This window comes from Bos indicus, chromosome 16, assembly GCF_029378745.1.
Source record: "Bos indicus isolate NIAB-ARS_2022 breed Sahiwal x Tharparkar chromosome 16, NIAB-ARS_B.indTharparkar_mat_pri_1.0, whole genome shotgun sequence".
In the NCBI taxonomy this organism is placed as follows: Eukaryota; Metazoa; Chordata; class Mammalia; order Artiodactyla; family Bovidae; genus Bos; species Bos indicus.
In genome coordinates this window covers 19,809,770-19,830,796 of record NC_091775.1, presented here as the reverse complement: position 1 = coordinate 19,830,796, position 21,027 = coordinate 19,809,770, and the positions used below count along the sequence as shown (strand labels likewise).

Sequence of the window (21,027 nt, the reverse complement as noted above, 5' to 3'; positions counted from 1 at the left end):
ACTTGTAATAAACAGCCTGGAAAAAAGTGCAAAATCTTAAAATGCTTCAAGGGGAAGGACAGCCACTGTCGCTTACATTGAGAGTTATCAGATAAGAGGGTTTTTGTGAAAGATCACTGGCTGAATTTGGTTATTCCTATGTGTGTGTGTGTGAGTCGCTCAGTTGTGTCTGACTCTGCAACCCCGCCAGGCTCTACTCCATGGAATTCTTGAGGCCAGAATGCTGGAGTGGGTTGCTCTCATATCTCCAGGGGATCTTCCTGACCGAGGGATTGAACCTGAGTCTCCTGCATTGCAGGCAGATTCCTTATCTCTGAGCCACTAGGAAAGTCCCATTATTCCTATGGTCCATTTTTATATGGAAAATGATAACAAATTCAAGACCAAGTAGACATCAACTGGATACTAATAGTATAGAAAGCATTGCTAGGTTTGTTCTCCTGGTCTTATCAAGACTTGTAGCATTTCCTCAACCAAAAGAATCATAAGGTATTTTTATAATTAAGAAACCCTGAAATTTTACATTAAGAATTTCTCTTTGCACTAAGACTGCACTTGGAAAATATTAGTCCTGGGGAATGTTATTTGAGAAAGTATGGCTGGGGAATGTTATTTGAGAAAGTTATGAGCCATTGAGTGAGACAAATCATTAGAATGAAAACTACAGTTAAGCATGGAAATTGTGCTAAAGAATAGTTAGGTCATTAATGTAAGCACCCATTGGGCCCCCACGCTAAGGTTTCTAAAGCGTCTCTCTTCTTTCATCCTCACTGGAGTCATGATTCCTTCTCTTTCTCTTTTACAAAATTTCTTACAAATGCTTCTGTTCACAAACTCTTGCTTTCCCTCTGGAATAAAATTAGGAGGGAAAATGTTGGGTGAGAGGAATTAAGAACATTTAAAAATAGTTAATAATGTTCATCTGGGCTGCATGGAGGGAAAAATACCCAGCAAGTTCTAGAAATAACAGTATTTCAAGAAATTTGCTCCTCAAGTGAAAACTAGGTGCCAAATGGTCATTCTACAAAAGCTAGTGAACTCTGGGTTTGTTTGGAACTCTGGCCACTGTAATAAACTCGGTTAATGATCATTGCAATTGTAACATATTCAGCCAGATACATGCTGTGTGTTTATTTGAATGGCTGAAGGTAATGACAAAAGTAACGCAAAGTGCAATTCTGAATAGACAACATGTGAATAGAAATTGAAAAAAAAAAAAAAAAAACTGTATGATTTCTCTACCTGGTTCTGTAGGGAAGAGCTCTCTGTGTTTCTCAAACAAGACTGGGCACAAGAATCACTTGGAAAAAAGGCAGGTTCTGAGATCATTTCACTAGAAATTCTCTTATAGGAATGCAAAATGATTCTGAAGATAATAGCCAAGGAGCACGTTTGGACAAAGACTCCTCTGAAGGAAGATTTGTAAAAGGCAGTTTTCAACAGAGGACAAACAATTGAACCCATTGTTTCCACAGCAGTGAGATTTGGGCAGCATGGTGGCAGATGTTGACATTTCATGTAATTAAAACTTTTTAAAGCAACATATAGTAATTAGTCCTAGGAGGCTGGGAAAGTGGGCAGAGGATAACTAAAAGAACAATTTTATCTTTAATGGGCAACAGCATAAGGTTGGTGATAGTCACTAATTAGATAACAAAAATTAGATTGAAAACAAATAGATCTACTCTTTTGCTAGTCAATTAGAAAATTTGGGGTTAGCTCATTTTAGTTATTTTTAATTTATTCAAATATTTAATCTGTGTTTTCTATGACATCTTCTTACATTGTAACTCCTTTCATGGTTTCACCCAAAACCCTGGAGAGGAAAGCACCCCATCTCAGCCAGCCCTAACCTGTTCTAACTAGTAGCTCTAAGTTGGGAAACTCCAAACTCTTAACAGTTATAATGTGTGGGTGTGTGTGTTGTACGTGTGTGTGTATATATGTGCACATGTGCAAATGTTCATTAAACCCAAATGATAAATAGAAACTTTAATCACCTTTAATTTTTTTTTTTATTATCGAAGGATAAATATGTTCAACTAGATGGTGTGAGTGTGAGGATATTTTGCATAAACAAAAGATGAAAATGTATCCTTACTTTTTTTCATTCTTGAGCATGAAATTCATAAATTATACTTTAGTTTTCAACTCTTAAAAAGTCCCTTCTTTCTTCTGAGTAATTCATACATTGTTTATATACCCTGGTGGCTCAGTGGTAAAGAATCCACCTGCAATACAGGAGATGCGCGTTGGATCCCTGAATCAGGAAGATCCCCTGGAGAAGGAAATGGCAACCCACTCCAGTGTTCTTGCCTGAGAAATCCCATGGACAGAGGAGCCTGGCGGGCTACAGTCCATGGAGTCACAAAGAGTCAGATATGACTTAGTGACTAAACAACAGCAACAAGAATATGTGAGGGGATCTTGGAATACAAATCAGGTGGGTTGGTTTATTTTAGGTAAATAAGAGGTAGATAGGTGGCAGATAGATATAGATATTTTGTTAGCCAAAAAGTTCATTCAAATTTTTTCATAACATCTTATGGAAAAATGCAAATGAACTTTTTCGCCAACCTGATAGGTGGCTAGATAGACAGACTAAGTACGCAATTCTACCTCTGTTCTCAAGATATCTCATTTCTTAATGTTTATATAGGTTCATTAAAAATAGAAGATCAGAGTATACTACTCATATTTCCCCATACAAGATCTCTGCTTTTTATCTACCATATAAAGATGGACCTAAATCTTGGAGCCATTATTTCTCAGTAAAAATAAACCATAAGCATAATCTGTTAGTATTTTTATCCTGAACCTTAAGCTATACTTTAGTTCCTTTATCTCCTGTTTAGCTGGGCATAGACAAAAATCTACAGCGATTTTTAGCTAAAGGACTTTTTACCTTGAGAGAGAGAAAGAAAGAGATTCAGTGACAGTTTCTTTCTGCCTTTTCTTCTGGTAGTTTGGCATAAGAGACACTGCCTTGTGGTATAACTCTTGAGAAATCCATAATGCTTCATTAGCACAGCTTTCTTCATTGTAACTGCTTTCATTTTCAGAGGAGCACATGTAAATAGGCTGCTCCTGCTTTGCATAAGCATGTTGATTTATATGAATGCTATTTTGATCTCAAATTGATTGAATACTAAAAAGAAAGACTAGGAAAAAAGCACTGTATTATGAAGGTCTCCTCTCAAAGACAAAAGACACTAGAGCCTACATTCATTCCCAGTTACTGATGGGGAATTCTGTATGGCCCCGTTTTTTTTTTTTTTTAATATTTCTAGAGAAATACAGTAAAATACTACATTACTGAGACTCAAGTGTTTTAAAATACCATGAGTTAAATTATATTTTGGAACTAGAAGTTCACCCCATAAAAACTCATGCAACACAGAAAGGCATGAAGTCTAGACCTAACTGCCAATGTGAGCATTAAAAAGCCTTAATAGATTTGGTGCGCAGTAGTTAATCCACCTGCCGATGCAGGAGACACAGGAGACACAGGTTTGATCCCTGGGTCAGGAAGATCCCCTGGAGGAGGGCATGGCAACCCACTCCAGTATTCTTGCCTGGAAAAACTCATGGACAGAAGAGCCTGGTGGGCTACAGTCCATGGGGTCTTCAAGAGTTGGACACGGCTGAGTGACTGAGCACGAATTAATAGGCAGCTTGCTGAATTTTTATTTTGTCAAACCCAGTTGCACTTTCCTCCTTGTGTTCTTCTCCATCCTTTGTGGCCCCTACTAAAATCCTGTATGCACTTAAATTACCAACCAAAGCCTTTCACTTGGCAAAGAGTTTGATATCAGCGTGTTCACCTTATTTTGCATCCCTTTCTCAAGAATATTTATTTTCTTTTCAAACTTTGTTACTTATTGTGTAATCAAAAATGCTTTCCTACCCTCCAGAAAGAAATTTTTATTAAAAGAGGTTAGTCTGGAGCAGACTGAAGTCAGAGGCTCTTTCTCATCAGCCTTACAGTATGACCTCCTCATCAGTTATTTCCTATAGCTACTCTCCCTGTTGTTAGACTGACCATGCATTCCAGAGAGGGTGGTAAGAGCAGCTGTTGTGTTCTGCCCTGGACCCTGGTTTCCATGGAACCTGGCTCTCACATTGCTAAGACAGTTTTCTGCTCCTACTTCCCTGGGTCTATCAAAACAAACCTTCATCGTTCAAGGCAACCTGGGTGTGTCTGTTTACCCTTGCAAGCTGAGATTTTACCTAATTCCAGAATTGCAGGTAATTGTCTATGGCTGCTGCTGCTGCTGCTAAGTTGCTTCAGTCGTGTCTGACTCTGTGCGACCCCATAGACAGAAGCCCACCAGGCTCCCCCGTCCCTGGGATTCTCCAGGCAAGAACACTGGAGTGGGTTGCCATTTCCTTCTCCAGTGCGTGAAAATGAAAAGTGAAAGGAAAGTCGCTCAGTCGTGTCCGACTCTTAGGGACCCCATGGACTGCAGCCTACCAGGCTCCTCTGTCCATGGGATTTTCCAGGCAAGAGTACTGGAGTGGGGTGCCATTGCCTTCTCCAATTGTCTATAGACAGGTTATTTAATATTCATAATCCTGAGTATCTTATTTATTTGTATGGATGACATACAGAATCAAAAGCACAGCTTACTGGAAAGAGCAATAAAATTTCCTGGAGAGTAGAATTCTAGTTTCAGGTATTGTGACTTCTGTCACCTTGAACAAGAGAATCACATTTCAGAGGCTTGATTTCCCCATCTATAAAAGGGGCCAATAATATATTCTCCAGCCACCTTACAAAGTTGTGTTTGTGAGGACCTAGTCAGTGAACATTTGTTAAAGTGTCTTGTAAAGTATAAAATTTATACAAATGTGAGTGATTATTATCCACATGATGGGAGCAATGGATCAGAACACTGAAAAGAGCAGGCTCTACTTAGTAAGTAGGTTAGTTATCTCTTTTTAAAATTGGGCATGTATATCAATTATTTCTCAATAAAACTGGGGGTGAAAAACAGGGCTTCTGGCAATCCTATCAGCAACAGCCTGGAGATTTACTCTTGACTGTAATTCAAGAGCAATTCAACATCAGAAAGATTACTTTTAGAGAAATCTGCAAAAAAAAAAAAAAAAAAAAGTACAGAAACACTGATAGGAGTTAGCCTAACTGCTGAAAGCTCTCTGATTCATTAAATTCTCTTAAAGATATTATTGATGTGAAAGCAAAATAAAAATGAAACTAAACTCTCATTGCAAAGTATTCTCCTACAGTGTTTCCTAAATATCTTGCATTTGAACATTCCACATGCTCTTTTAACATCACACACCTAGAACATGTGCACTATAGAATGAAGTTTTCAAGACTTGCCTTTAAAAGCTCAAAACAAATATATATAATTAAATACATATATATGTTATAAATAGACAATTATATGTATTATATGAATTATAATATTCATGTATGTGTATATATGTGTGTGTATACACACACACAAAGACACCAAATGCAGAAAAATTTTCCTGAAGTTAGACTTGCCCAACATGAAAGCTTACTAAGGAAGACTCCTACTCCTAAACATGCAGACAGTCCGCTTGTATTGCCATTTAGATCTATCATCCTGATTGATCACTGTGTAGTTGGCTGTTATTGGGCCTAATTTAACCCTATCCACTCATACATCCATCTACTCTGTCTATTGTACCTGACATTCTACAAATTACTTACTCATGCAAATAATGACCTAAGGCAACCTTTTAGGATATTCGTGTTTAATTATACAAATGGTGCTTGATAAATAAGATTATACTTCCTTCCATATGTTTATTCCCTCCTTGATGAAAGGAAAATTTAATTTTCATGCAGATTGAGTGAGGACAGGGTTTAAGAATTGCTGAGTTTTATGGAGTCTGCAGATCCATTCGGTTTGCAGAAGCTAACAAAAATCACTCCACGCCCCGCATGGGGATGAGCAGCTTTTCATTAGGCTTAAATCAGCTGATTGCATTTGGAAACCGAGGTTCTAATCAGCCCCTCTGTGTTCACAGGGTCAAAGGCTAAAAAGAGGGAAGACCTGCCCTCCTTTGCGATTGTGAAGTTCCAGAATCACAGTGTCTCTCATTCTGTGTGTTCAGTTGCTCTGGTTGCCAGCTTCTTTGCAGCTTGAGGTTACCTTGCTTTTGATGGGTCTTACTGATTTCTCTTTGGAGGTCTGGGCCGTGAATTCAGCAGGTAAAGCCCCCAGCAGCTGGACGCGGTGTAGAACTGGACCTGCCCCCCCGGAAGGTCTCAAGGCCCCCAAGTTCCATGCGGTTTCTGCCACCCAAGCAGTGGTCAACATCAGCACCCCCCAGAAGCCCAACGGGATTGTCACTCTCTACAGATTGTTCTCCAGGAGCACCAGCGGGGCCCAGACAGTGGTGAGCAGCAGTATTCTGATTGGTTTACTTAAATAACCAAGCTTGGTGCCCTTGCTTTTTGTTAGCCTTGATCCTTCTTTCTTATCCATCTGTTCTCAGTTGCCCCATGGTGACCTTAGTGACACAAAGATCCCACTGCAAAGAAATAGCATCAGGAAACATACAGAAGATATGTAAATGCTTGGGATGAGGAGGGCTAAAGGTGGTATTCAAGACTCCACCGATCTTGTAAGAAGCCTAAGACCTTAGAGATAATCAAATTAATTGAATGAATTTAATTAGGATACACATGTCAAGCACTTAACACAGTAGTGGCTTGTAGTAAGGGGCCAAGAAACAGTCTTTGTCAGTGATGTAAATGTTAATATGAAAAGGGAAAAAAACAGAGCAAAGGAAAACCTCAGAATCCCCATTTGGCATGAGCAAATCTCTAATCATACACTGAAAACTCAGTCTTTTGAGAAAGTTCTAGGTCTTTGGAAAAGACAACAGAATGGTTCAGCTCAGCCCTACTCACTGTTCATGCATTAACACATTTGGGGCACACTGAGGAGATAAGACAGTCCTGTGGAGGGAAATCACCTTTCACATTGTGTTTTAGCCCAGCCACTGGCTGAAAAGGACACTAGCAATCAACTCGTCTGGTTCCTGCATTATTTAAACCAAGAGACTACCATCCTGGAGATGAAGATGAAGTCTCTTTTCTCTGCAGGACAGCTGGTATCACTCTCACATTTCTCATGAATAAGTATATATTATAATACTTTGTTCACACAGACCTCATAGAGAAATTGTGCACATCCCAGTATTACATGATAAATTATTTAGACTGATTGAGGGAACAATTTTGGCAAGTGTGGAGAAATCCTTTGAGGCCAGCGTGCCAGGTATGGAAACACAATTTCAAAGGATCACTCACATGCAAGGAAGTCTCGTATTGAATGTTAAAGAAATATTAGCATATTTTCTACAAGGCTTCTGATTCAATAAATATAGATGATGTAAATACAATCAACCCTTGATTATCCATGCTTATAAAATGATAATATTAATAAACTAAAATAATTTATATTTGGAGTGCCTTGTATACATTTTTCTAAATAACAGGTAGCTCTTCTTAATTAAATGTTGCTTATGTCAATGTGAAAATGAGTTTCCAGTTTCGGAGCTCTCCTCTTCCAAAGAGCACTTAATAAAACCACAATAAGGTAAAAAACATTTGCTCCAGATAAACTAAAAAGTTCATAATGCAACAAAGATAACTGAGGAAAAAAGTATATTTCTTATAGAACAATACCTTTAGAGAAACACATGGACTTTCAAACTCTTAAATATATATAAATATATCAAAAAAGCAAGAGAGTTTCAGAGAAATATCTACTACTGCTTTATTGACTACGCCAAAGCCTTTGACTGTGTGGATCATAACAAACTGTGGAAAATTCTTAAGGAGACAGGAATACCAGAACACCTGACCTGCCCCCTGAGAAATCTATATGGAGGTCAAGAAGCAACAGTTAGAACTGGACATGGAACAACAGACTGGTTCCAAATTGGGAAAAGAGTACATCAAGGCTATATATTGTCACCCTGCTTATTTAACTTCTATACAGAGTACATCATGCAAAATACCAGATTGAATGCAGCACAAGCTGGAATTCAGATTGCAGGGAAGAAATATCAATAACCTCAGATATGCAGATGACACCACCCTTATGAGAGAAATCGAAGAACTAAAAGGCCTGTTGATGAAGGTGAAAGAGGAGAGTGAAAAAGTTGGCTTAATACTCAATATTCAAAAAACTAAGATGATGGCATCCAGTCCCATCACTTCATGACAAATTGATGGGGAAACAATGGAAACAGTGGGAGACTTTATTTTGGAGGGCCCCAAAATCACTGCAGATGGTGACTGAAGCCATGAAATTAAAAGACGCTTGCTCCTTGGAAGAAAAGCTATGATCAACCTAGACAGTGTATTAAAAAGCAGAGACAAAACAAAGGTCCATCTAGTCAAAGGTATCATTTTTCTAGTAGTCGTGTATGGATGTAAGAGTTGGACCATTAAGAAAGCTGAGTGCCAAAAATTGATGCTTTTGAACTGTGGTGTTGGAGAAGACTCTTGAGAGTCCCTTGGACTGCAAGGAGATCCAACCAGTCAATCCTAAAGGAATGCAGTCCTGAAAATTCAATGAAAGGACTGATGCTGAAGCTGAAACTCCAATACTTTGGCCACCTTGTGCAAAGAACTGACTCATTGGAAAAGACCCTGATGCTGGGAAAGATTGAAGGCAGGAGGAGAAGGGGATGACAGAGGATGAGATGGTTGGATGGCATCACCGACTCAATGGAAATGAGTTTGAGTAAACTCCGGGAGTTGGTGATGGACAGGGAAGCCTAGCGTGCTGCAGTCCATGGGATCGCAAAGAGTCGCACACAACTGAACGACTGACTGATATATAAAATATATTTCAAGCTCATGATACTCAACTTTAGAATTTGAGGGAAGTTTTGATACCCAAATTATTGATCCACACAAGTAACAATGGCAGAATATGAACCTTAGAAAATGTTGAAATTGAAATATAACTCAAATATAGATTTTTTTCAGAAAGACATCATTCTGAGGGTCATAGAACTTGGTCAGTATTTTGTGAGCTTTGTGCCATTTTCTAGTATTTATGGTAATAGACAACACTGCGCCTTGTGATTCCTATCCTGTGGCCTCAAACTTCTATCTAACTGTTATCTCATTGCATTTTTTGGCATGTGTAAGCCATGACTCTCCCACTGGGTTGATCATTCCTGAGGGTAAATATTGTGCTGGATGCTAGGGTGCATCTCCCAGAGTAACTAGCGAGGCACTGTTTTCAGAGAATGTATGGTACATGATTGGAGAAGGAAATGGCAACCCACTCCAGTGTTCTTGCCTGGAGAATCCCAGGGATGGGGGAGCCTGGTGGGCTGCCATCTATGGGGTCGCACAGAGTCGGACACGACTGAGCGACTTAGCAGCAGCAGCGTGATACATGATAAAAGTCAACCAACTGTCTGTGACTTGCGACCCGGCCTCATCTAGCCTTCTCTCTCCTTCTACAGCTGGCTGAAGGCCTGGCCACCCAGCAGACTCTTCACAGCCTGCAGCCCTTCACGACCTACTCCATTGGGGTAGAGGCCTGCACTTGCTTCAATTGTTGTAGCCAAGGGCCAACAGCAGAGCTGAGAACTCCTCCTGCTCCACCCGCAGGATTGTCCTCTCCGCAAATTCAGATGCTGGCCTCAAGGACAGCCTCCTTCCAGTGGAGTCCGCCACTGTCCCCCAACGGTGTTATTCAAAGGTAGTGTGGGAGAGCCAAAGGGAGAAATAAACCAAAATAAGACATGCACACGGACCTTCAGCTTCCCCACCCTCCCCAGGAAGACATGCTGATTGAACAGGTACCTATAGCAAAATGGGCTTTCCAGGTGGCTCAGACAGTGAAGAAGCTGCCTGCAATGCAGGAGACCTGAGTTCGACCCCTGGCTTGGGAAGATCCCCTGGAGAAGGCAGTGGCAACCCACTCCAGTATTCTTGCCTGGAGAATTCAATGGACAGGGGAACCTGGTGGGCTACAGTCCTTGAAGTTGCAAAGAGTTGGACACAACTGAGCAACTAACACTTCATTTCATTTTATAGCAAAATAGACAAAAAAATCGATGAGTGGTCACATTCCTTACAAAGTGTCTCAATCATAAAATCAGCTAAGGATAGAAAGGTGAACAACAAAAATAAGGAACACAAGGCAGGGACTTTCCTAGCAGTCCAGTGGCTAAGACAACATTCTTCTACTGCAGGGGCTACAAGTTTAACCCCTGGTCCTTTGTGGCTCGCAGTGTGCTGCCAAAACAATGAAAGAAAGTTGAGGAAATGTGTTCCCTGTCATTGAAAGAATGTGCTCCTCCTCATGGTTCCCTGAGGAGAAGGCGATGGCACCCCACTCCAGTACTCTTGCCTGGAAAATCCCATGGACAGAGGAGCCTGGTAGGCTCCAGCCCATGGGTTGCTAAGAGTCGGGCATGACTCAGTGACTTCACTTTCACTTTTCACTTCTATGCATTGGAGAAGGAAATGGCAACCCACTCCAGTGTTCTTACCTGGAGAATCCCAGGGACGGGGGAGCCTGGTGGGCTGCCGTCTATGGGGTCGCACAGAGTCGGACACGACTGAAGCGACTTAGCAGCAGCAGCAGCAGCATGGTTCCCTGGCATTTTTCACTCTGCAGGGCTCAGTTAAAACATAAGGAACTTCTGTGGCTGAATCAGAATTCCTTTGATGTAATTTAGAGTTTTGTAATGAACCACTGTTTGAAAGAGCAAAGAAGTTATTTCACTCAAAATAATCTGTAGAGAGAAGAGATATTCTTTTATTTCCGACAGGAGAAGTTTTATCACTGTCCTCTAAAAAGAGAACTATCTTATCTGTACCAACAAGGATTCCTGACGGCTGGGTGGACAGCAACATGTGTATACAGGGGACTTCTTGTATCGTTTCTCTGGTTCCATCTGCTGCCCACTTCCAACAGTGTTAAATAAAGTGTTTCTGAAAACAAGCATCTCCCACAAGTGGGAGTTTTAAAGTGCTGGTAGTTTGGTGAAAGCAAAATGGCTTCTCACTAAACATGATCAGGTATAAAAGAGAGTTAGACTAATTCCACTGACTGTTTCCTCTTTCTGTGTCCCTTCTCCTTCCAGCTATGAGCTCCAACTCTACAAGGCATGCCCTCCGGATTCAGCCACCCCCTGTACCCCCAGCCAAACCGAGACCAAGTACAGGGGGCCAGGGCAGAGAGCCAGCCTCGAGGGTCTCCAGCCCTACACCACCTACAAGCTGAGGGTGGTGGCCCACAACGAGGTGGGCAGCACAGCCACTGAATGGATCAGCTTCGTCACCCAAAAAGAATGTGAGTAGAAGTGGCTGCCACCATGTGCCCGAGAGGCGGCAGGGCAGCCAGAGGGGAGGCTTGTCCTGAAGGGAGGGGAACAGTTGGCTAAAGGGATTGAGTGTTCGATTTCAGTGAACGCTACTGAGACATCCATGAAGACAAGTATCGGGCGAAAATGCCCATTGGATTAAATAACATGGAGATCAAGAGGGAATTTAGGGAGGACTTCCCTGGTGGTCCAATGGCTAGGACTCCGTGATCCCAAAGAGGGGGCCCAAATTTGATCCCTGTTCAGGGAACTAGATCCCGCATGCCATAACCAAAGATCCTGAGTGCCACAACTAAGACCCAATGCAGCCAAATAATTTTAAAAAAAAGAATAAATTTAGGAAGATTTGTCATGTGGCAATGGGATGAAAACCAATTAAGAGAAAATTAATATATGGGTAAGATGAAAATAGACAGTGAAGATGACTTTTTTGTAATTCTTAAAACTTTTAATGAACCAATTTGGTAATTTATTTAATTTTGACTGTACTGGGCTTCATTACTGCGTGGGCTTTTCTCTAGTTGCAGTGAGCAGGGGTGCTATGTGGTTGTGGCGCGCACGCTGCTCACTGCAGTGGCTTCTCCCGTTTCAGTGCACAGGCTCTGGGCATGCAGGCATCAGCAGCTGCAGCATGAGGGCTCAGAGCGTAGGCTCAGTAGCTGTGGTGCAGGGCTTAGTTGCTCCACGGCATGTGGGATCTCCCTGGATCAGAAGTCAAACCCGTGTCTCCTGCCTTGGCAGGTGGATTCTTTACCGCGGAGCCACCAGGGAAGCCTTATATATTTACTTTGGGATAACTTTTTGGAGAAGTTTGTCACTCCTTTCCCTTACAAATGACATAATCGCTCACATTGCCAGTAAGCACTGAAATCTGGCCCTTCCAGGAAGAACACAAGGGCTCCTGAGTGCAGAAAAGGGCAATTAACTAATTCATTGTGTCCTTATATTTCTATAAAATAACACCTTTTCTGAATTGATAAGGTTTATATGTCTACTTTTTAAAACTGGCAAATACAAAAAGTATGAAGAAGTACTTATAATCAGAACCAGCTATGTAGTTTGTGGGGTCCACTGGAAAATAAAAATACGGGGTCCCTTGTTCAGAAATCATTAAGAACTTAAAGACAATGACAGCAGAGCATCAGACTAAGTCTATAATTCTCCTACATGAGGGGCCCTGGGCAGCTACACAGGTTACACACCCATGAAGACAGTCCTGCTTATTATCCCACTCCACCCCGAGGCAACCACCATTAATATGTTGGCATAATTTATTCCTTTAATCCCTTTTTATGCAGCTTTTATTACGTGGTTGAGATCATACTCTAATGAAAACTTAATATCTGATTTTTATACTTGATATTATTTTATTTGCATTTTCCATGACATTAAAAACTCTTAGCCACCAAGGTTAATGGCTGTATAATATTCCATCGTGTGAATTAGTTGAGCCATTCCAGTTGTTTCTAATATTTTCCTTTTATAAATGTGGTGAGAAATGAACAAATCTTTGTGTGAATGTCTGATTATCTTCTTAAATGGAATTTATCTTCAGCAAATGGAACTTACTATATCAGGTATTTTAAGTTTTTGAACACTTATTGCAAATTTGCTTTTCAGAAACATTGTTAACAGATTATAATCTCATTTGACACTGACATTTTTAAAAATGAGAGATACACATTCACGAAAATTCAGTGCCTCGTACAAAGACCTTAATGTGCCTGAGCAACAATATAGCAGGATGTTAGCAAAAGGTCATTTTTAAAGAGCTTGCTTATTGCTGGCACTGTTCAAGCATTTGACAAATAATCCTTACCACAGACCTATGAAGTTAAGTCCTATTATTAACCAGATTTACAGATGAGAAAGCTGAGGCAGGGCTACGGACTGTGCATTACAGTTCCAGGATTCTGTTCACGTCCGTTAGAATCTGCACTGAGGCTCCTGGGGTTCTGTGAGGAGCTAAAGCTAGCGCTTCAGTCCTTCCATCTTCCACACTTAGAAAGTGGAAGTGTTTCTCTAAGTTCAGGATCACTCAGCTCAGCAGCAGCCTCAGTACTGCTGTATTAACCTGATCAACTAGCCCCCTACTATCTGTAATAGAGATTTCAGACCTTCTCCACCCTCCTCCAACCCCTCACTGCTCCTCACCCCGTTCCCACATGCCCTCACCATCCTCACCCACCTCACCCACCTGCAGAACTCCTTCCTCATAATTCACCAGGAAAGGAAAAGTCGTCGATTAGTAATTGGCTTCCTTCCCGCCCCAGACAGCCACATGCCCTACATCTCCATGATCCCTATCAGGGACACGGCAGGAAGGGATGGTCCTTCCATCTGAAATAGACCTTCCTCTTGTGTTTTGACCACCACTTCCATCCCTACTGATCACCGTTTTTCTATCCCTAATCTTTAGTACATCACTGTTGCTTCTACCCTTCTAATTTCAAAGCAAACAGACTCCATTTCCCTTTTGATTCCTGGCCAGGCTCCTCACCCCAGGGCACAACTCTTCTAAAGAATGGTCTTCAAGTGCTTTCCCATTTTCTTTCTTTCCACATTTTATTTAGCTTCCTCCCAACTGATTTCCACATCGTCCCTGCATGAAAATCTCTTCCTAAATTTGCCCTTGACCTCCACACCGATAATCCATTGGGCATTTTTCACCAGTAATCACATGGACTTCTTGGGAACATTCAGTGAGATTGAATCCTCGATCCTTGGTTAAAAAGTGGTTCTCCATACTTTGCAGGGCAAGTCGCTCCCAGTTTTCCTCCTGCCTCCTTGGATGTTCAATTTTATTTCTTGTATTTTTTAAATTTTATTTATTTTATTATTTAATATTATTATTTAATTTTATTTATTTATTTGGCTGTATAAGGTCCTAGTTGTGGCAGTCAAGACCTTCACTGCGTCATGTGGGATCTTCCGTTGCTCTCTAGTTGTGGTGCATGGGCTTTGTGCAGGTTTAGTTTCTCTGCAGCATGTGGGATCTTAGTTCCCTGACCAGCAATTGAACCCATATGCCCTATATTGCAAGGCAGATTCAGTGGTAAAGAATCTGCCTGCCAATGCAGGAGACACAGGAAAATGGGTTGGATTCCCTGGGTCAGGAAGATCCCCTGGAGGAGGAAATGGCAATAATGGCACTCGAGTATTCTGGCCTGAGAGAAGCCTGGTGGTCTACGGGCCATGGGGTCACAAAGAGTCGGACACAACTGGAATCACTGAGCACGCACGTACCTTCTTAACCTCTGGATCACAAGGGGAGTCCCTGTTCCATTTTAGTCAACTTTGTTGGTTGATCGTCCACCAATCAAGTTCTTTAAGGTTAAACCCCAAACTTTCTCTGCCCACACTTTCCCCTTCCTCCCCCTTCACTCTTTTTTCCTTCTTCTTCTCCTGCCTCACCTCTTCCCTCTTCGGATGAGTTCATCTCTTCGAAGGCTTCCATTGCAAAGGCTGACTCCCAAATGGTCACCTTCTCCCCGAGCCCTCGGCTTGAAACCCAGAACCCCATACCCAGCTTCCACACCTCTCTTTGAGCTTTTCATAATCAGCTTGAGTTTGGAAGACTCCCTGACAGAGCTTGTATCTTCTCCCTTAAATCTGTGTCTCCTTTAGCCTCATTCTCTGCATTTTATCTCTAGCACTGGGCAGAGTGTTTTAGATACCCAGAATGTGTTGTTTATGGAGTGAGTGAAGGCATCAGAACTTCCTTGACATTGGAGAAGTGGCTAAAGGTTGCATTAGTACTGAAGGAGAAAGGGTTCTCTTAATCTGCTTACTGGATCCACAGACATGGAAAAACACGACAAATAATTGGCTGTCATATGGGGTTTAAATACTATTTATATTCCTTTTAACTCATTATACAAACTAGCAGAGAGAAAATGTGGATCAGACAATACAAACCACAAGATGCTTTGAAGATAGCATTTGCAGTTTTATGTAAATGTAATCACATGTACATGGTTTTAGAAAGGCAGAGGAACCAGAGATCAAATTGCCAATATCCACTGGATCGTCAAAAAAGCAAGAGAGTTCCAGAAAAACAAATATTTCTGCTTTATTGACTATGTCTTTGACTGTGTAGATCACAATAAACTGTGGAAAATTCTGAAAGAGATGGGAATACCAGACCACCTGACCTGCCTCTTGAGAAAACTGTATGCAGGTCAGGAAGCAACAGTTAGAACTGGACATGGAAAAACAGACTGGTTCCAGATAGGAAAAGGAGTACGTCAAGGCTGTATATTGTCACCCTGCTTATTTAACTTGTATGCAGAGTATATCATGAGAAACTCTGGGCTGGAGGAAGCACAAGCTGGGATCAGGAGTGCCAGGAGAAATATCAATAACCTCAGATAAGCAGATGACACTACCGTTATGGCAGAAAGTGAAGAAGAAAAAAAGAGCCTCTTGATGAAAGTGAAAGAGGAGAGTGAAAAAGTTGGCTTAAAGCTCAACATTCAGAAAACTAAGATCATGGCATCTGGTCCCATCACTTCATGGCAAATAGACAGGGAAACAGTAGAAACAGTGGCTGACTTTATTTTTCTGGGCTCCAAAATCACTGCAGATGGTGATTGTAGCCATGAAATTAAAAGACGCTTACTCCTTGGAAGGAAAGTTATGACCAACCTAGACAGCATATTAAAAAGCAGAGACATCTGACTCTGCTGTAGGCCTGATAAAATAAAAATAATGGAAGAAAAAAAAAATAAAAAGCAGAGACATTACTTTGCCAACAAAGGTCCGTCTAGTCAAGGCTATGGTTTTTCCAGTGGTCATGTATGGATGTTAGAGGTGGACTGTGAAGAAAGCTGAGCGCCAAAGAATTGATGCTTTTGAACTGCGGTGTTGGAGAAGACTCTTGAGAGTCCCTTGGACTGCAAGGAGATCCAACCAGTACATCCTAAATGATATCAGTCCTGGGTGTTCATTGGAAGGACTGATGTTGAAGCTGAAACTCCAATACTTTGGCCACCTGATGCAAAGAGCTGACTCATTTGAAAAGACACTGATGCTGGGAAAGAGTGAGGGCAGGAGGAGAAGGGGACGGCAGAGGATGAGATGGTTGGATGGCATCATCAACTCAATGGACATTGGTTTGGTGAACTCTGGGAGTTGGTGATGGACAGGGAGGCCTGGCGTGCTGCGGTTCATGGGGTCACAAAGAGTTGAACACTACTGAGCAACTGAACTGAACTGAATCACATGTACACTCAGTAAAGCTCTGGAGAAGCATTAGCAGCATATTCTGCCCTCTCTTCCTAAATTACACCTTCAGTGCGAGAGCAGAGGTGAGGTACAAATGTTTAACAACTGGCCTTCTTGAGAAAAAAATGTCATGACTTGAAGGACTTGCCAATTTCCACAGTGTAAATACTCCCACTTGACTGATTTTAAGTTGCCAATGTGACAGCACTGAACACAGAGTTGGGAAGAGATCGTGTACTGTTATATAATATTTCCACCCTCCAGAGAAAGTAGATGTAAACAGCCTGAAGAACACAATATTAAAATGCAAAGTTTTAATATTTATTACCTTTGTTTTAATATATTTAGTTTTACATGATTTAATTTTTAATAGTGACTGGGTTCAATAACCAACTCACAAAATTCCTGAATATTTAACAATCAGGATGAACCAAATCAGAACTGGAGTGCCCCCATAAAGTGAATTAGTAAATCATGCTCCTTTAAATAAATGCACATTGATTACAACAAAATAACATAGCCTTTGGAGTTAAGCAAGCCTGGGTGCAGATCCTTGGTCCCTTACCAGCTATTGACCTTTGCAAGTTATTTAATCTCTCTGAAACTTAGTCCCTTCCTCTGAAAAATTAGGAGCTAATTCTTACAAGATTGTTTTAAGGAGTAACTGAAAAAAGTACATCAAGTACTCTGTTGTATGTGCTTTGGATTGCTTTATTGACATAGTAGTTAATAGTAGTTAATCATTTTCTCAATCTCTAAACCCATTATTCCTGATTATTTTGATAGTTTGATCACTCTTTTTTTCTTCAGGAAGATCTCCACATCCTACAAGGCAAATAAAGCCCCTATCTTTCTATTTTCATACTATTTACAAGCCTTCTCTTTATCTATACTGTTACAATGTAGGGGAGAAGTAGAAATCTACAGAAATTAAATGAAAGAGTGAAACCACAACAACCACAATAGTATGTTTCATTGTGATATTAGGCTCAATTTGGCCTCAATTAGGCCAGATGAGCCTTTCATTTCATTTTCAAGTGAAAAATGAATACATTTATCAACAGTATTGAAAAATGACTTGATACTTCTTGTTTCAGTATTTGCAGAAACATTTTCCTCTGTTTATGGAAGCATTTTCCTCTCGTCTTATTTTGAAAGATGAGAACCAAATTTGTCTTCCTAGTTTTAATCTATGATCACAATAGCATAATGATTCCTTATTTTGTTATATTTCCCCACATCAGCAACACATGGATTTGATTTTAAAAGAAAAAAGGATACCCAATTTATTTCTTCCACTCTCTTTTTTCCTAAAAGCCAATTTCATATATAGCTGGATCTTAGTGTTGTTACAAATGTATTGATTATTTTGGAGCAAATGAGATCTCATGAAATAAATCTCTTCTGACTTGACAAGATGATATGGTATCCCTTCATTTGTTGCTACCAAAATGATTCATTTAGAAGATGAGCCTCCGTTAAGGCTTGTTCTTCCTTTATTTTAGTAAGGAGCTGAAAAATGAAAAGGGAGCATTCCTGCTAAATGCACACAAAGTCACTTCTCTATCTGATATAATACTTACGAGACCTGCGCTTGATTATATACTAATGTACTGTGTTATTGATTGATTAGTCAGGGCAATGAATTATTATTCTCGAATTGCTACTTGCAAGGCTTTTTAACTATCTTAGAAAACAAACTAACGGTTCAAGAAAAAGCTTTAAAAATAAATGGGCGCCAAAAGAACATAATTCACCATCTAAGCAGTTTGGTTGGGAGAAAAAAATATATATATTAACTTCATCTAGTCCTTGGGGCTTTGTAGCAATAAATATTGATTTGATATGAAAAATAGCTATCCGCTGGAGTTAATAGTGTTAAGGATACTTTACCTGTTAAAAGAAGGAAAATGTAACAAAATGTGAGCTCTGGGGCTATGCTGATGAGCAGAACCATTGTATGTTAATAGTTGTATTGCATAAAACACCATTCTTCATTGATCTTTTTTTTTTTTTGGAAAGCAGGTGCAACATTGCTGAGAAAGCATTTCACACATGTTCCAGTGATTTTCTTTTCACCCCCCAATGCCAGGTTTTTCCTTTAAGCTATAAGGTAAATAGGAAGGGTTCTAGCAAGCGCAAAGTTTAAAATGTGTGCTCATATTTGAAAATGAAAAGCACGCGCACACACACCACACTATTTTTAGAACTTAGAACCTACTCTCAGCTGTTGTTAGAACTTAGCACCTTCTGCCAGCTGTTTTCAGAACTGACATCCCTCTCGCACAGTGCCGCAGTACCGTGCCCCGTTCTCAGTGGACAGCAACCTGTCCGTGGTGTGTGTGAACTGGAGCAACTCCTTCCTGCTGAACGGGCGGCTGAAGGAGTTCATCCTGACCGACGGAGGACAGCGCCTCTACAGTGGCCTCGACACCACCCTCTATATCCCGAGGACCGCGGACAAAAGTGAGTCTCCTGCTCGAATTTCTCAGTGCGTTAGGAGCTGGGTTTCCCAGCTTTCCAAGATCCTCGATCTGAAAAGGTGACCCGCAGACGTTCAGCATTAACACGTCCTGGGTTAAGTGACCACTCACGGAAAAATGACTGCTCTGTGTTGACCTGCCTGGTGCACTGCGTTTGTGATGCAGTCCTCGGAGCACTGCTTCCGCTGACCTGAGGGTCCCCAGGAACAAGACAGGAGGGCAGGTTGTGTGTGCCAGAGCAATAGCACTCACTAGCCACGTTGTTGTTCAGTTGCTAAGTCATGTCCGACTCTGGACACCATGGACTGCAGCACGCCAGGCTTCCCTGGCCTTCACTGTCTCCCAGAGTTTGCTCAAACTCACACCTTCTTGAATCACTGATGCCATGAGCAATGCCTGAAACAATACACTTTTAGGGACTTTGCAGATATTCTTGAGGCACCACCAGCACAGTTAGGCCATGACCATCTCCAGATATTAAGGACCCTGCTGCTACTGCTAAGTCGCTTCAGTCGTGTCCGACTCTGTGCGACCCCATAGACGGCAGCCCACCAGGCTTCCCTATCCCTGGGATTCTCCAGGCAAGAACACTGGAGTGGGTTGCCATTTCCTTCTCCATTGCATGAAAGTGAAAAGTGAAAGTGAAGTCGCTCAGTCATGTCCGACTCTAGTGACCCCATGGACTACAGCCTACCAGGCTCCTCTGTCCATGGGATTTTCCAGGCAAAAGTACTGGAGTCGGGTGCCATTGCCTTCTCCGAAGGACCCTGAATAAGGGCTTTTCTTAACCAACCTCCGTATCTGTTCTTGAAATAACAACCCTCTTCCCTCTAACACTGAATTCCTTCACCATATTTAATTACATGTGCTGCTTCCGTTTGCCATGTTTTTAAATTGAAATGAGAAAATGCTTTACAAGATACTATCTTCTGAGGATCAACATGGCCATAGGACCAATAGATGAGAGGTCGTTTTGAACAATCTGGGTTTATACAATGAATTTATTAGTGGTGGGTTTTTTGTTTTGTTTTGTTTTTAGTTTCCTTGAAAATAGGTACTACTTATTTTGACTAAAAGGTGCAGGTAAACAATGAGCTCCAGTATTGCATTTATAGCACTTGAAACTAATCAATAACATTTTTACAACAATCCAGCTACACATTTTTGTGGTCACAGTTCTTGGTCACCTGGGCAGCTTGTGATGCGGAGATGGCCCACGGTTGGGAGATTCAGGTTCTACCCCTGGCAGGGCCTTTAACCATCTGTGTGACCTTACAAGACTCACTTCCCATGGGGTCCTGAGTACTGTAAGAAGTATTTAGGCCATTTGATTTCCAGGATCCCTTTTGAGCTCTCCTGCTTAGTGAGAAACTCTGGGTCCCCTAGTGAAGGAACACCTTTGCGTTTTAAAGAAACAGGTTCGGATCATATGCAGAACAAGATACACTGTATGTATTGGGTTGGCCCAAAAGTTTGTTTGGGTTTTTCCATAACAGCTTATGGAAAAAGCCAAATGAACTTCTGGGCCAACCCAATATTATCCTTTACTCCTCTGATAATTCTTTTCCTTTGCTAGATAACCTCTGAACTTCTTTAGTTCTGTTACTTATATACATGCTATTACTACACTAATAATAGCTGGTTTTCTTGATAGTTTTTAACTTTGAAATTAAAGTTTACGTAGTAGATAAAACCTCAAAACTTGCTGTGGAATCCTGTTTTTAGACTATTTCATGTTCTAACAATGCTTTTCTGAAACTGTGCCGACTATTTGTTGATGTTGAATAACTAAGTCATCTACCTCTTGTTTAGCTTTCTTTTTTCAGGTCATCTGCATTACAGAAGAAGGAAGTGCTAAGACGCCTTTGATCCAATATGATACCTCCACTGGATTTGGTAAATATTTAACTCAAATTATATTTAGTGTAGCATTTACTCATTTTCCTAAAGA

At 41.0% G+C, this 21,027-nt stretch overlaps 1 protein-coding gene across 1 annotated transcript in view; it reads left to right on the top strand.

Annotated features, from left to right (window-relative positions):
- Nucleotides 1-6,031: 6,031 nt before the first annotated feature.
- Nucleotides 6,032-21,027, top strand: part of LOC139176522 (usherin-like) — a 43,838-nt gene continuing 28,842 nt past the window's right edge. The window contains exons 1-5 of the mRNA XM_070768842.1: nucleotides 6,032-6,396; nucleotides 9,496-9,734; nucleotides 11,128-11,336; nucleotides 18,883-19,059; nucleotides 20,889-20,972. Coding sequence (XP_070624943.1) covers nucleotides 6,160-6,396; nucleotides 9,496-9,734; nucleotides 11,128-11,336; nucleotides 18,883-19,059; nucleotides 20,889-20,972 — 946 coding nt within the window. The 5' untranslated portion in view covers nucleotides 6,032-6,159. The remainder of the gene's footprint in view (nucleotides 6,397-9,495; nucleotides 9,735-11,127; nucleotides 11,337-18,882; nucleotides 19,060-20,888; nucleotides 20,973-21,027) is intronic.